Here is a 15,691-nt window from a genome sequence, read left to right as displayed (position 1 = left end):
GTGACTAATAAAGTTTCTAGAGCATCATATCTGCAACTCTTTTTTATTAAACACATTTATTAAGCACCTACTATGTGCAAAGCACTGTATTAAAGTAGCAAAAGATACAAAGACCACAAAAGAAATCATCCTTATCCTCAAGGAGCTTACCTTCTACTGTCAACTCCTTCTAGGAACCAATCTAAGATACTATGCCCTTTGCCCAAGCCATCCTTTTATTGCTCTATATACTTCTTGTCAGTAAAGCCCAAGACTTGCATTCTGACCTTATGGTCCTTGAGTTTGCTTGACTCCCTGGATTCAGAGACCCACTTCCCAGTTCTCTAATTGTCAATTCCTTCTGTTGCTATGTCTTGTGCCCAATTCTAGTATTCATTCTCTCTCTTACCTTTTATATCATCTCTATACAACTGGACCACAAGAGTTCATTTCTAAAGTTTACTCACATAGGAAAGAAATTGAAGAGTAAGAAAGGGCCCCCACTAGATAACATTTAAGTCTGCCAATATCATCCTTAGCTAAAAATTCTCCAAACCTATTTTGATACATAATTCTTTTGGCCTATAGCCTATAGCCTGTTGTGCTATTCCATCTCAACCCCAAAATATGATTCATCTTCCCCACCAGAAGATCACTGCCCTAGACATTTTTCCTTCCTCCACCCAATCAGTGGGGAAAGAGAGAAAACATGCTACTACTACATATAGCTATTTTTTCCTAGTTACCAAGAAAGCTGAATAAATCAGCCTTACAAGCAAAGGTCCATCTCTTCTTCTAGTCTAATGTATTACAGGTGGGATTCATGTTTTCCCTCTCCAGATGGGAGCTTTCTGAGCCCTTTCTTCTTACTCTCTTATGGCATCTATGGTATAAGCCCAGGAATTTTCCTCTCTTCTGAACCTGTATATTGTCCAAAAATATCAGACCTGAAATGGATTTTATAGTCATCTAGTCCAACACTACTTGAGCCTCTCTATAAAAAGTTTGTAATATCTTATAGCCTCTATTTGAAGACTTTTAGTGATAGGAAAACACCACCTCTAGAGGCATCTCATTTCATTTTTAGGCAACTCTTAATTGCTTGTGCTGAACCTAACCAAATCCATAGCAATCACTGGGCCACCTCTTTTGAGTCATAGGCAAAAACAAATCTAGCTTCTTAGCTGTTCCTTATCTTTGTTTTTTTCCTCTCTGCCTCCTACTCTTCTGGAACCCCAAAATACATAGACATAGCTATCATCATGCCTGGCTTCTACTCGGCATTCTGATCTACTTTTTTGTTCAAATTAAGGTGTAACCAAATTCCTTTCCTCTAAGTTCAGCCAAGTCAAAGACCAAAGTTTGGGATCCTGGGAAAAGCCAAATAGAGCAGTTCTGGAAGAGAAGAACACAGGAAGGACTCACCTGATTAGCTGAAAATGTTCTGTGGACATGTTCATTCTAGAGTACCTGTTTAGTGGTCCCTGTCAGGCCACACGTTGGAAAGTAGTCCTCTCAAATAGGTGCATAATAGCACTGTCTTGTTGAGCAAATTCCAATCTAATGTAATTGGAGTGTAATTACATTCCAATGTAATAGCATACATTGCTAAGTACTTACTGTATTTAGAATACCTTGCCAGGTACTGAAGACAATTATTGATAACACATAGTCCCTGCCTTCATAGTATTTGCGGTCAAATACTGAGAAAGGAATAATGATTTTTTAAAAAATAACAGTAATTCATATTGATTTGATGTTTACAGAAAACTTTACATGCTTAGATACATTTAATATTTGACTTGTACATCTTTGAAGGCCATTGCCCATGCTTAGAATATGTTCCCTTCATATCCTTACCAATTGAATCCTTCCTCCTTCAAGGACCAGCCCTCAAATCCATAAAGCCTTCTCAAATTTCCCTAGCTTTAACAGAGATCTTTTTCTATTCAAATTTTCTTAAGAGTGCTTTTTCTATACCATTCCTATGCCCTTCTCATATTTCTTCTTCATATCATATTTACCTGTAAACATATTATACTCCTTCAGAAATTGTAAGCTCGTTGAGGGCTGGGATTGTGTTGGTTTTTATTTCTCTAGCTTTCAAGGCATAGAACCTTTAACACAGTAGGTATTTAATAAATGTTTCTTAAATTGAACTGAAGTACAGAGGTGCCAATAAAGATCTCCCTGGAAGTGTCTTTCCTGCTGTGTCCAGAGTTTGTTTCCCGGTTGAAATTTGTCTCCCATAATAATTTTCTGCTCCTTAGTCCCCTGCTACAAGCAATCAGAGCTGGCAACTTGTTTACACAAGCCAGGCACAGTAGTCCCTGGCTACCTCTTGCTATAGGTCTGCTAAGGATGACAACTCTTATGTGCCTTTCTTCCTTCAGTTTCTAGCAATTACCCAGCCCCATCTATGACTGCAATATTCAAGTTATAGTTCTTGAAACATGCCCGTGGTAAGTTATGTCAGAAATAATTGAATGAATATTCTCCTTCCCTTGTCTTTTAGTATACGAGGACTTCCCCAGTTTTTTAAAAGATACTTTCTAACCTAGGACAGGAACTGCCTCCTTTGTCACCTTTCATTTGAACTGTTAAATTAGTGTCCTAACTTGCCTTCCCATCTAGCCTCTTCTAATCCACCCAAAGCATCAGTCAGATTAAATTTATTAAAGCATTGCTCCAAGCATGTCTCTCTCCTCCTCAAAACCTTCAGTGGTATTTCTTTGGTCTCCAATGCCTAGAGGAGAAAGTTCATCTAGAATTCCAGAATTGTAGACTTAGAATCTCAGAGGTCATATGGAGTCCAGTCTTTACCTAGACTGTTCCCTCTAGAACATCAAATTGTCATCCTACCTTTGGTAGAGCTATAGTTGATGGAACACTGGGAATCAAGAAGACCTGAGTTCATCTCTCACCTCAGAAACTTAAAATCTGTGTGAACTTCAACAAGTCATTTAATCTCTTTCTATGCTTCAATTTCCTCTTCTATAAAGTGCACCTATACTAGGAAGCTAGAATTAAGGCTTACTTCTACTCTAAAGCTATGATTCTACGTTTTCTAGTGAGTAGAAATCCCAAGTCTCCCAAGGTGACCCCTTCACTTGTAGCATTAATTGTCAGGAAATGTTTCTTTATATCAAGGCAATAACTATCTTTATGCAACTTTTGCACATTGCTCCTAGTTTTGTAGCCAGACAGAATAAGTACACATTTTCCCCCTGACAGCCCTTCAAATACCTGAAGATCTCTCTCATGTTCTTAAGCTTTTAGGCTTAAGTATGTCACTTTTTTTAGCCTTATCTTTTGTAGGCAGCTGGTAACACAGTAGATAGAGTTCCAGGCATCAAGGCAAGAAGACCTAAGTGCAAATCCAGCTTCAGAAACTTACTCTCTATATGACCCTGGGCAAGTCAGTAAACCTCATATGTAAAATGGCAATAATAACAACACTTACCTCCAGGATTAGAGTAGATAAGTGTACCAGAGTACCAGACCTGAAATCAGAAAGACTCATCTTCCTGAGTCTGTATCTGGCTTCAGACACTTACTAGCTGTGTGACCCTGGGCAAGTCACTTAACCTTGATTGTGTCAGTTCTTCATCTGTAAAATGAGGTGGAGAAGGAAATGAATGGCAAACCACGCTAGAATTTTTGTCAAGAGAACTCCAAATGCAGTCACAAAGAGTCAGACAGGGCTGAAATGACTAAACAACAGAAACCTCCAGGGTTTTCTTGAGAATCAAATGAGATAATTTATAAAGTGCTTAGCAAAGAGTCTAGCACATAGTTGATGCTTTAGAAATACTTATTCTATTCTTTCCCCTTTTTATCTCATAATAATCTTCATTATATACTATGTGTTCTGACCAAAATGGCCCCAAACACATTCCATAATTTACTCCAGGAATGCCATCTTCAGCACATTACCTATTTAGCTAACAGTTATTAGACACAATTATATATTCAGCCATTGTGCTCAGCACTGATTATGCAAAGATAAAGAATGGCACATTATTTTCTCTCCAGTACTTCCTCTCTAGAATATGGAGTGAGGCACATGTGCAAAGAAATATTCTATGTTACAGATACAACAATAATGGGGATAAATGAGAAACCAGATAGAGTATTAAGGAAGAAAAGGAAATACTATCAGTTTTGGGGAAAATGAAACTCTGTAGAGAACAGTGGGGCCTGAGCTTTGCCTTGAAGAAAGAGAGCAATTTCTCTTTCTTTAAACAGGCTTAGATGCGGAAAGAAATGTGTTCCAGTGCTGGGGTTATTGCCTATAAATAGAATGAGTTGGAATGAAGCAAAAAGGCAAGATTAGGAAACAGTTAATTTATATCTTGGTTGGAAAGTAAGTAGAAGCATGAAGTAGAAGTATAATGTGAAAGAAAGGTGAGAGGGTAGTTTGTAGCCACTTTGTGAAGTCCTTCAAAGCTAGGCAAATTAGTTTTTATTTTCTCCTAAAGGCAATAAGAGGCTACTAAAGGTTTTTGGCAAGAGAGTCGATAGGACCATTTGACATCCTATCTGTCTTGTAAGGCCTGGCTCATTCCTACATTCATTCCTTCAAGAATCCATTTATTAACATCTATTATGTACGGTGTATCTCATCTGGGAAGCTTTCCCTCCCTTCCCCTGCTACTCTTGAAATCATTTCACCCTCATCTAATGTCATAGAACTTCATGTAATTCTTATCCACTGATAAATTTATATTTATTTGTGTGTAGGTTCTACTTACCCCTACCAAATTAAAAGGTGTTCAAATCAATCACTAAACATCTAATAAGTGCCTACTATATGCCAGGCATTATGCTGAGCCTTAAAGACAAAGATAATGTCCAACACTGAGCATTTCACATAACTTTTTAATAAATATTTGTTGAGAAAATGAACTAATAAAGCGAAGTAACTTGAAATCCTAGGCATGGGAGAGTCTACTAAAAGAGAGGAAAACTAAGAGTAAGGCTGTTAGGGATCTAGGACTTCACAGCAAAGGAATTTGAAACAGTCTCCAAAGTTTGTTGGCCTTCCATCCCATTACTATTATTTTGAGCACCTAAAGACAGGAGTGACTTTGTGCCTGGTGCTGCATGCTATTGTCATGGCAACCAGTCTTCCTGTTCTCATCCTAAGGTCATCTATGATACAAGGAATGGAATGGGCTTCTCCTTTTCTGTGGCAAGCTTTACTTTCTAGCAGATTTTTTTAAGTTCTATGCCCTGTCCCACATCCCACCCCTTAATGTTGTCCCCTGCCCCAAGTTTTGCACTCTTCTTTTCAGTTCTAACCTCAGTTATAGCCTAACCCAGACCAGGGATTGGATGTGGCCATGGGCAGTCCTGTACTTCCTGTATTCCTGCTTCCCTTACAGAATCAAACCAGAAGATGCAATGGATTTTGGCATTTCCCTCCTGTTTTATGGCCTTTACTATGGAGTCCTTGAGCGGGACTTTGCAGAAATGTGTGCAGACTACATGGCTTCCACAATAGGAGTAAGTTCACCCAGAAAGACAAAGTTCCCTTTGCTGTTATCAACAGAGATCCAGGGAGGATTTTTCAAGTATGGGTGTGTCAGGGCTGGGCTAATCTGGGCTGGAGGAAATGGGATGGGAAGGACTTTGAATTTGGAATCAGAAGACATAAAACTGAATCTTTTGTCACTTTCTAGTTGTGTTAATCTTGAACAAGTCACTTCAGCAGTCTAAGCCTCATTTCCCTCATCTATAAGTGGAAATTGTAATGATGATAAGTGAAATCTATGTAAAATTTTAAGGTATGCAAAATGTTGCGTATGTCTGTTTAATTTGAATCTCATAATAACTTTAAGGTAGGTACTACAGGTATGATACCCATTTTACAGATGAAGACTAGATCATTCTTTTCTTTTATTTAAGGTTTATTTTCCTCATAATAATCCTGTGAGGTAGGTAGTAGAAATGTTCTTATCCCTTTTTTATAGATGAGAAAGCTCCTGAGGCTCAGAGAGGAAAAGTGACTTTTTCATGGTCAAACAGCTAAGAAGTGTCAGAGTGGGGATATGCAAATAACTCTTTTTCCAGTTGCATCACTATACTTTTCACTGATCCAGGCTGCTATCTAAACTGCTTTGCAAACTGTAAAGCACTATATGATGTCAACCATTGTGAGAACTGGCTATAAAGATAAAGGCTGAGGGGATACATGGTTGAAATATTTAAAATCATTAAGGATGAAAATAAAAGTTAACTTGCACTTGTGGACCAAATCGCAGAAGTCTGATGTCCAAGGGTCTAGTAGTTCAATAAGAGGAAATACTCTTTTGCCCAATGGGTATTTAACATGTGGGAAGTTGTTACCTGTAGTGGTTAATCAAGCTGAAAATATGTAAGTTGGTTCAAGAATGGTTTAAATAACCATCACACTTTTGTGATGCTTTCCTAGGGAAAAGCATTTTATTTAGGCGATCTCATTTAATATAATATGGAATTTGGATGTTTGATTATCTGTCCCTCACTTTGAGGATATCATAGAGTGAGTGCAGGTAAATTGTCCAAATTTTATACTCCTTTGTATCCTCATCCAAGGAACAGTTCTGGACTGGAGAGGCCTTGAGTGTGGCCCTGACAAGCATTATCTCTGTCATATTGTCTCCTTGGTCCACCATTGTACCCAATAGGCAAGAGAAACAAGACTCAATGACCCAAAGACAGGTGATAGAAAGAGCCCTGGATTTTGAATCTGCTACTTCTTAGCCATGTTAATATAGTCAATCCACTTGACCTCTGACCACTAAGCTTTCTTAGTGATAACATTACTCATGTAGGAATACAAAGAGTTCTTGTCAAGTAATTCATTGCTTTGTGACCTGTAAAGTGGTATGACAATCGTGAGCTATTACCATTAATGTACATCTTCTCCTCTGACTTCACTGTAGCAGAGGAGTTGTTCTACTTGTCAGAGGTACTGCCAATTCAATAAGCTGGAAAGACTTGAGTTTGTGTTATTTCAGTTGTAGATTGTATCTTTTGTCAGCCAGTGTCATCCTAGCTGATTAGGGATAGGATTATCATCCATGCATCATTATGGTGGGCTGGGCCAGCCATAGGTCAGTCCTCTGGTGGTTTGAATGAATTGAGATAGTAGTAAGTCATTCAGCAGATAATAGAAGGTTTGCTTAGGCATAGCTAAAGAAAGACATTAGGCAAAGATACTCAGTGAGCATAGGCATTAATTTTGCTGAGCACCAAATTCCAGTGCTAGTCAGGTTGTTAATCCATAGTCATAAGCCATAGGGAGAAAGTTCAAGTTCTTCATGGCCTTTTGTACTCAGGCAATCAGGAAGTGACTTCAGTGACCAGAGACAGTTCTTCTTAACCAGTCAAGTGTCAAGAAAAACTTCAATACTAAAATTCTTAAGAAACAGAATTAATCTAACCTGTATGGGGTTAACTTAATCTTTAAAAAAACAAAGCCAGCTTACCAACCCAAGGAAATAATGTTCCTTTTAAAGTAGGCCTCCAGAGGTAGCAAGGTGGTGCAGTGGATAGAGAGTTCCGGGCTTGGAATCAGAAAGACTCATGTTTATGGATTCAAATACTATATGTGTGACCCTGGACAATTTACTTAACTCTCTTTGCCCCTCTTCCTTCCAAAAAAAGAGTAGGCCTCTAAGGTAATGATTTGGGGGGCCACAGCAAACCCACAAAGACCTATTTATAAAAGTACAAAGGGGTTGGAATGAATATTTAGTTGCAGGGTAATGGCATAATGACACATAAATGACCCTTGATAGCTAAGTATTTATTTTAAATGAAGAAACAAAGTGAAATACCAAGAGATTGTCACAGAATGACCAAGCTGGGAGGACTCTTGAGAAGTGACCTGAGCTAGTGCCCTGATTTCAAGCAAATCACTACCTGTCCTTTTCTTAAGGATAGAGATTCCGCAGTTTTCAGTAACCTCTTCTAGAGTAACTCAATCACCTCCTGAAGCTTTCCCTTCTCCAGAATAAATTATTCTTATTCCTTAGCCTTCTCTTACTAATACCTGTTTTTCTGACCCTCCGCCTATTTTTACCTACTCTTCGTTGACCCTCACCATTGGTTTTTAATAATGATGACTAAACCAGCTTGGAGACAGACTTGGGACCTCTAATGTGTAGTATTCAGGATTGCTTCTTGGCGTACTATATCTCCAAGGAGTATGTGACTTTTTTCATATTAGTACTTAGCCAGTCACCATAGTGAAATCATGAATATTTTTAGATTCTTCTTAGTTATTAAAGACAAATGATCTTAGGCAAGTCCTTTGCAATTTTTTGGCCATGGTTTCTTCCACTGTGGGATGGAGTTAAATTAAATGGCCTCAAACTCCAACCAAGTTTTCACAGTCTATTCTCCATGATTCTTCTAGAGGCAGAATTTGTTGCTGCTCTGGTTATAGTTCAATAAAAAATTTAATAAACTTTGCATAAAGCCCTGTACTTGAAGGTCATATAGAAGATACAGTTGCTAATCCAGCCCTTACATTCATGGAGCTTCTTGTCCAATGTATCATAGGATTGTAAGAATCTTGGAGATAATCTAATTCTGTGTTAGTGAACCTATGGCTCATTGGGGGGGGGGGGTTGCTCCTTTCCCCCTTTCCACACTCACCTCTCATCACTCCTCTGCCTGGGAGCTCAATGGGAGCACTTTCTCCCTCCTCTGTCTGGGGTAAGGCAGGGGGCTAACATGCAGCATGAGGCTTGCAGTTTGGGTACTCAGTCTCTAAAAAGTTCTCCATCATGGTCTAGTCCAATACCTTTATTTTACAGATGAGGAAACAAGGCCAAAGTCACACAGGTATTAAATAGTAGGTCTAGGATTTAAAGTCAGATTTTTATGACTTCAAATTAAGCACTCATTCACATAGATAGATAGATAGATAGATAGATAGATAGATAGATAGATAGATAGATAGTTCTCACTTGATGTAAATTTACATTATGCAAATTTGACTTTTCATAAAGAATTCCTAAAGATACCCACATTTCCCCAAAAACACCTTTTAACTTTACTGTATAGCACTATGCTTTCTCTCTGTTCCTGCCCCTCATCTCAGTTCTTCACAGCCAACCTCCCAGCCCCAACAACAACAACAAATCTCTTCAAGTTGAAAGCAGAGGAATGGACATTAGGAGAGACTACCACCACTGGCAGATTGGGGACTTAGCTTGAGACTTTTAGCACCAGGAGAGATCTTTGCTCCATTCCACCCACATGTCCAGCCCCTGTGTGTTTGTCTTCTGCGTGTCCATGCTTGGTGTTTTGTTTCCTGCCAGGCCCCCACATGACTGGCCTCATCCCCTGTGCATTCCTCTACCTATTCCCTCTTCTCTGTGCCCCCAGCCCTGCCATGTCATTGAACCATGTGCCCCTTACCTGCAAATTCACATTATGTAAAAATCACTTTTAGAGGTCTGCAGAGTGGTTTACTTACATAAAGCAAGAACTGTCTGTAAGTAAATAGTTATAATAAAAATGGAAATATAATGAGTGCATAGAATAGATCCAAAGTGCTATTTACAATCAGAGAAAGAAGAAATTACTGTTGACTAAAGAAAAGAAAGCTTCATTTAGAAGGGATGCATAGCACCTAACCTGGACTTTGTTGTTCAAGTGTAATTTCAACAGGGAGAGTCAGGTTGAAGAGGAGTAGAGCAGAATCATGAAATAGATAAAAAACAGTTTGAGGTGTAGTAGAATTTGACATTGAATAGCCTTGGATGCCAAGGATGGTTCAAACCTTGTCCATTTTTTCATACTAAAAAGAATGAAAAGAAGAGAATACTTCCTATATATATATATATATATATATATATATATATATATATCCTCAAGGTAGAAACAATTGAGAGTAGTTACTAAGAAGGAAGAATAGCACTGGGATACCCAGAAATTCACAGGAGACAAAATCCAAGGAAAGTCAGTAGTCAAATCCGTAAGCTCAGTTATCTCTCCACAAATGTCCAAGGATTAGGTTAACAGACCTGAGAAACTAAAGCTTCCAAGGCAAAAGTTCCTAACCCAGGATCCATGAACTTGCTTTTAAAAAATGTTTTGATAATTTTAATGTATTTTATGCATTTAAAAACATGATTCCAGAAGGGATCCATAGGCTTTACTGGACTACAAAAAGGGTCCATGACACAAAAATGGTTAAGAACCTCTAGTCAAATGCAGAGAGACAAATTTGACCTCATATTTATCACTCAGACTTGGTGGAATGGAACCTTTGAGTAGCCTGTGTCTCTGGATAGATATCCTTTATTTAAAAATAATAATAAAACTGGTGGTAGGAAAGGTGCAGTGACCTAAGATTAAATGTTAAGAAGGTAAATTCTTGTGAGGAAATCCAGAAACAGTGAGAAAGCCAATATTTATATGAATGTCAAAGGAAAAAGAAAGAAAAAGGACTTCAGTCATTGGAGTATACTAGAAATCACCTAGACCTGTGTTGGTGAAGATATAGCATGCGTGCCTCAGTATGCCAGAGGGGACTGCTCCATTCCCCTTCTCCACCATGCCTGAGGACATTTTTTGCATGCCCCACCCCTCTATCCAGCTGACTAATGGGAGAACTTCCTCCACTCTCTGGGGTAATGCAGGAGGTGGGGGGGGGGGGTGACTCATAGGTGGCTTGAAGGTACAGTTTGGGCACATGATCTCTCTAAAACATTTGCCAACACTATCCTAGACAGAAAGATGAAATAGATGAGTTTGGGGAACTGCTCACAAGGATGGCAAAGAGACCTGTTAGAATCGTGACAGGGCACTTCAATGATACAGACATGTGCAGAAAGCCAAGTAGTCAATAACTTCAAGGTCTTGCCTTAATGATAATTTCTCAGGCTCCTACATTCAAAAAGTGTAGGAAACAACAAAGGGAAAATTTGTCATCTGGATTTCTTCTCAAAAGAGGAGCTAATTGTTATGTTAGAAATGATGGGAACCTTGAGAGGAAGTGACTGCTTCATCTTAGACTTTGTGTAATGAATGAGAGAAATCTTGAGTATGGTCTGATATATGCCCTAGACTTTGAGAAAGCAGATTTCAAAGAGTTCAAAAGAAGGATACTATCCCATGAAGTAAATGCTTCAGGAAATATCAGCCCAAGAGGAATAGGAAATAGTGAAGAATGGAATTCTTAGAACACAAAGGGAAACAATTCAAATGAAAGATTGGATTTATTTAAAGATGTGAATGTAGTTATTGGTTTATAGGGTTACTGTTATTAAGGAACTTTGATTTTAAAAAGAAATTTACCCCAAAAATGGAAACAAGGCTAAGTAACGAGAGTAAAAGATCTTGACAGCCCTCTAAAAGTACTGTTGAAGAGGGCTAAAATTCAGAGGACCTGAAACTGTCAAGGGATCCTAAGGATAACAAAAATGAGTTTGTTTATTTTAAGCTAGATTGGGGGGGGGGAATAAAAAAAAAGAGAGTATCTTTGCTTGAGGTAGATGAGATAAAGACTACCTATAAATGAGGGAAGAAAGAGCTGCTCAATGCTATTTTTGTTTCTCTTTTCTCTGTAAAGGATAATGTTCTTTATACAGAATGAATATGACTGGAGGATTTGATACCCAAGATAAGTGAGGAGATAACAAGAGAGTAGCTAACTGCTCTTACTAAATTCAAATCACCTGGTCCAAAAGAACTACATTCTTGAGTCCTAAAAGGACTGACAAATATTGCTGAGTAACTTTCAGTGGTTTTTAAAATATCAGAAGGAAAGGAGAAGTGCTAAAAAAAAAAATTTAGTTAAGGAGAAATGACTGAACACACGAAGTAGATCTAGTCCACAAACTAGGCCAGTGAATTTGACTGTAATGTAACTGGGCCTTCACTGCTGCAAAGCAATCTTTTTACTCCTTCTGTAATTAACTCACTAACCCAATCATCTTAGTAACTTTTCCAAACTCTTTGAGACCTACTTAAATTTCCCATAGCTCCCTCTACTCCTACATTCTCAGCTGAGACATTTGCTTCATATTTCATCAAAAAATTGACACCACTCAAAAGTTTCCTCTTTTCCTCTCTTTGTAAAGCCATCTCACAGATACTTTCCCTCACCATCTCTCATTTCACTGCCATCTCACAAAATGAGTAGCCTTTCTTGCCAAGAAAAAACTAAAGTTTGAAAGTGATCCCATTCCATCCTATCTTTTCCAACAGATGGCCCCCCTCTAGCCTTCCAGTCTTTTTACTTCATTCTCTCCTTATTGATTGTTCTGCTTCCCTATTGCCTACCAACATACCCATGTCTCCCCCATCCTCAAAAAAACCTCTCACTTGATTCAGCTATCCCTTCTAGCTATCATTCCCTTTCTCTTCTCCCATTAGTGGCTACATAATTTGAGAAGGCCATTTATAATAGATACCTCTACTTTATTTCCTCTCAATCTCTTAACTCTTTATGGCTTCTGACCTCAACATTCAACCAAAATTACTGCTCCAAAGTTGCAAATAACTCTTAATTTCCATGTTGTTGTGGTTTATTCATTTTAGTTACATCTGATTCTTCATGACCCCATTTGGAGTTTTTCTTGGCAAAAATATTGGAGTAGTTTGCCATTTCCTTCTCCAGCTCATTTTACAAATGAGGAAACTGAGGCCAACATGGTTAAGTGACTTGCCAAGTGTCCCACAGCTAGCAAATGTCTGAGGCCCAGTACTTTTTACACTATTATCACCTAGCTGCCCCAATCACCATATCTAATAATAAATCCAATCTTTTCTTAGTTCTCATCCTTCTCAACCTCTCTACATTAATCACCCTCTTTGCCTTGACAGGTGTAGATTCTTGGAAACTACTTTCTTGGTTCTTTTCCTATCTTTGTGAGTATTGGTCTTCTTCACTTGGTCTTCATCCAGATCATACCTGCTTATCAGGTTCTTTGCTGTGCCCTCTTCTCTTCTCTCTCTTGACTATTTCATTTGATGACCTCATTAACTCCTCTTGCTCTTTGCTAATGATACTCATCTCGTCCAGCACTGACCTCTCTTGACCTCTCCATCTCACAATTCCTACTGCATATTGAACATCTAGAACTTGATTCCCATAGACATCTTAAATGCAAAGTATCCAGTCTGAACTCTTCCCTTCCAGTCCCTCCTTTTCCCCCCCAACTTCCCTATTGTCTAATATATCACCACCTCCCACTCACCCAGGCTCACATCTCATCCATGATTCCTCCCTCTCTCTCACCCTACTCCCCACACCAGATCCAATTTATTGCCAAGACTTCTCAGTTTTAACCTTTGTGACATCTTTATATATACTTCATTTCCTCCTCTAACACTGACACCACCTTGGTATAGACTTTGAACATCTCACACCTAAACTATTACAATGACCTGTTGATTCATCTCCCTGTCACAAGTCTCTCCCCACATCATGTTAATCTCCCATCATACTCAATAAACTCCAGTATCGTCTCAGTTACTTTTGAAATTGAAACTTCTATTTGTTGTTCAAAGTTCTTAATAACCTTCCCTCCCCGGCCATTTTCAGGCTTCTTATACCTTACTCTCCCCCATAGAGTCTTCATTTCCAGTAACACTGACCTCCTTGCTGCTTTTTGAACAGCCACTCCATCTCCCCACTCCAGGCATTTTCATTGACTGTTCCCTATGCATGGAATTCTATCTTCCTCTTCACCTCCTGGCTTCCTTCAAGGCCCAGCTAAATGCTACCTGCTATAGAGAGCCTTCCCCATTCTCTTTAATTCTAGTGTGTTCCCTCTGTGGATTATATTTCCACTTTATTCTGTTACTTGTTGCTGCAAAATTGTTAGCTTGTTATCTCCTCCATTAGATTAACTAAAGTTCCTTGAAGGCAAGAATTGCCTTTTGCCTTTCTTAATATCTCCATTGCTTAGCAAAGTGCCTGTTACATAGTAGGTTCTTATTAAATGTTTCTTGATTGACTGGGAAAGTTCTAGAACAGATCATTTAAGAGAGAGTTCATGTGAACATCAAGAAAAGGAAGCAAGAATAGGTGAATGATGTCTGACCAACTCATTTCCTTTTTTGATGGTATTATTTAACTGATGGCTAAGAAATTCAGTCAGTAAACATTTATTAAGCACTTGCTATGTTTCAGGCACCATGCTGTGCTGGGAATACAAAGAAAGGTGAAAGACAGTGCCTGCCCTCAAAGAGTTCATAGTTTAGGAAGGGAAACAATGTGCAAAAAATATGTATATGCAAACAAGTTGAATATGGGATAAATCTCTCTTCCTGTTATTATGGATAAGATGGAGAGCTATAGATTAGATGTCGATATAGTCAGTTGGATTTAGAACTAAACCTATGACAAGACTCAGAAGAGCTGTTAATGAATCATGTTGGCTTGGCAAGATATCTCTTATAGAGTATCCCATGGATCTGGATTTGGACCTGTGCCACTTAACATTTTGTTCATTGATTTGGCAAAAGGTCTAGATGAGGTGCAGTTCAGGTTTGCAAAGCTAGAAGAGATAGCTAACAGTTAATGAGTTAGTCAGAATCCAAAAGGATCTTGACAGGTTGGGTTGAAATGAAATAAAATTGGGATAAACTTTGTTCAACAAATCATCTTCACAAAAATAAGATGGGAGATACAACAGTTCTAAAAAAGGGCTTAGTGGACTGTAAGCTCAGTAGGAAGCAGCCATGTGATGTGGCAGCCTCTGTGGACAAGGTATCTCTTCTTGGAGAGGGGAATTACAAAAAAAGTCAGGTTTAGGTTTGACATCAGGAAAAGCTTCCTAACAATTAGAATTCAGAAATGTAGTGGGCTGCCTCAAGAGGTGCCAGATGACCATTGAGGCCCCTACACATTCTCAGAAAAGGATTCCTTGATTCAATAATTCGTTGAAGGTTTTTTGAGATAGGAAATTATATATTATCAGAGCCCCAGCATTTTTAATGGTATATCCAAGATTGATTAACAAGTGATTGAAGAGAATATAATAATAATCCCAGCAAGAAATAAGTGCCTGAAGGAAGGGAATGGGAGAAAGCAGCAGAAGTGGAGAAAATGGAGACATATAGGGAAGAAAGTACAGTTAAAATCAACAGCATTTATTGCAGCAGCTTCACAAACTTGAATTCACTTCCTTGGAAGGCCTTTTTGAGGTCATATATTCTTAGGATTATAGATTTAACTCAAGAAGTCCATCTAGCCCAGCACCTTCATTTTATAAAGTGGAAACTATAACTAGTAGAGATTGAAGTTACTTGTCTGGGGTAGTAAGTGGTAGTCTTTATAACACACCTTAGGCAGTCTTTTCATCCATTCAGCCAACATTTATTATGCTATTAGCAAAAGGTAATTAAATGAAGGAGGAATTTGGTAGGACTTGAATGTAAAAGAAAGACCCTTCTTAAGGGCACAGTAATAAAGCTGAGGCCCCAAGTTTGGTGGTTGCCAATTCTTGCTTCCTTTTCTTGATGTTCACATGAACTCTCTCTTAAATGATCTGTTCTAGAACTTTCCCAGTCAATCAAGAAACATTTAATAAGAACCTACTATGTAACAGGCACTTTGCTAAGCAATGGAGATATTAAGAAAGGCAAAAGGCAATTCTTGCCTTCAAGGAACTTAGTCTAATGGAGGAAGAAGCAGGGCAGGGGAAAAAATCACATTGGGTAACTCCTTCTTGCAACAGAACATATTTAATAATAGCTT

At 38.5% G+C, this 15,691-nt stretch overlaps 1 protein-coding gene across 1 annotated transcript in view; it reads left to right on the top strand.

Moving 5' to 3' along the window:
* RNF121 (ring finger protein 121) overlaps positions 1–15,691 on the top strand; it is a 106,284-nt gene that overhangs the window by 74,176 nt on the left and 16,417 nt on the right. The window contains exon 6 of the mRNA XM_016422031.2: positions 5,367–5,487. Within this exon, the coding sequence (XP_016277517.2) occupies positions 5,367–5,487 (121 nt within the window). The remainder of the gene's footprint in view (positions 1–5,366; positions 5,488–15,691) is intronic.

Source organism: Monodelphis domestica, chromosome 4 (assembly GCF_027887165.1).
Source record: "Monodelphis domestica isolate mMonDom1 chromosome 4, mMonDom1.pri, whole genome shotgun sequence".
NCBI classification, from domain to species: domain Eukaryota; kingdom Metazoa; phylum Chordata; class Mammalia; order Didelphimorphia; family Didelphidae; genus Monodelphis; species Monodelphis domestica.
Note: the sequence above shows the minus strand (reverse complement) of the source record. Positions and strands in the feature narration are given on the sequence as shown.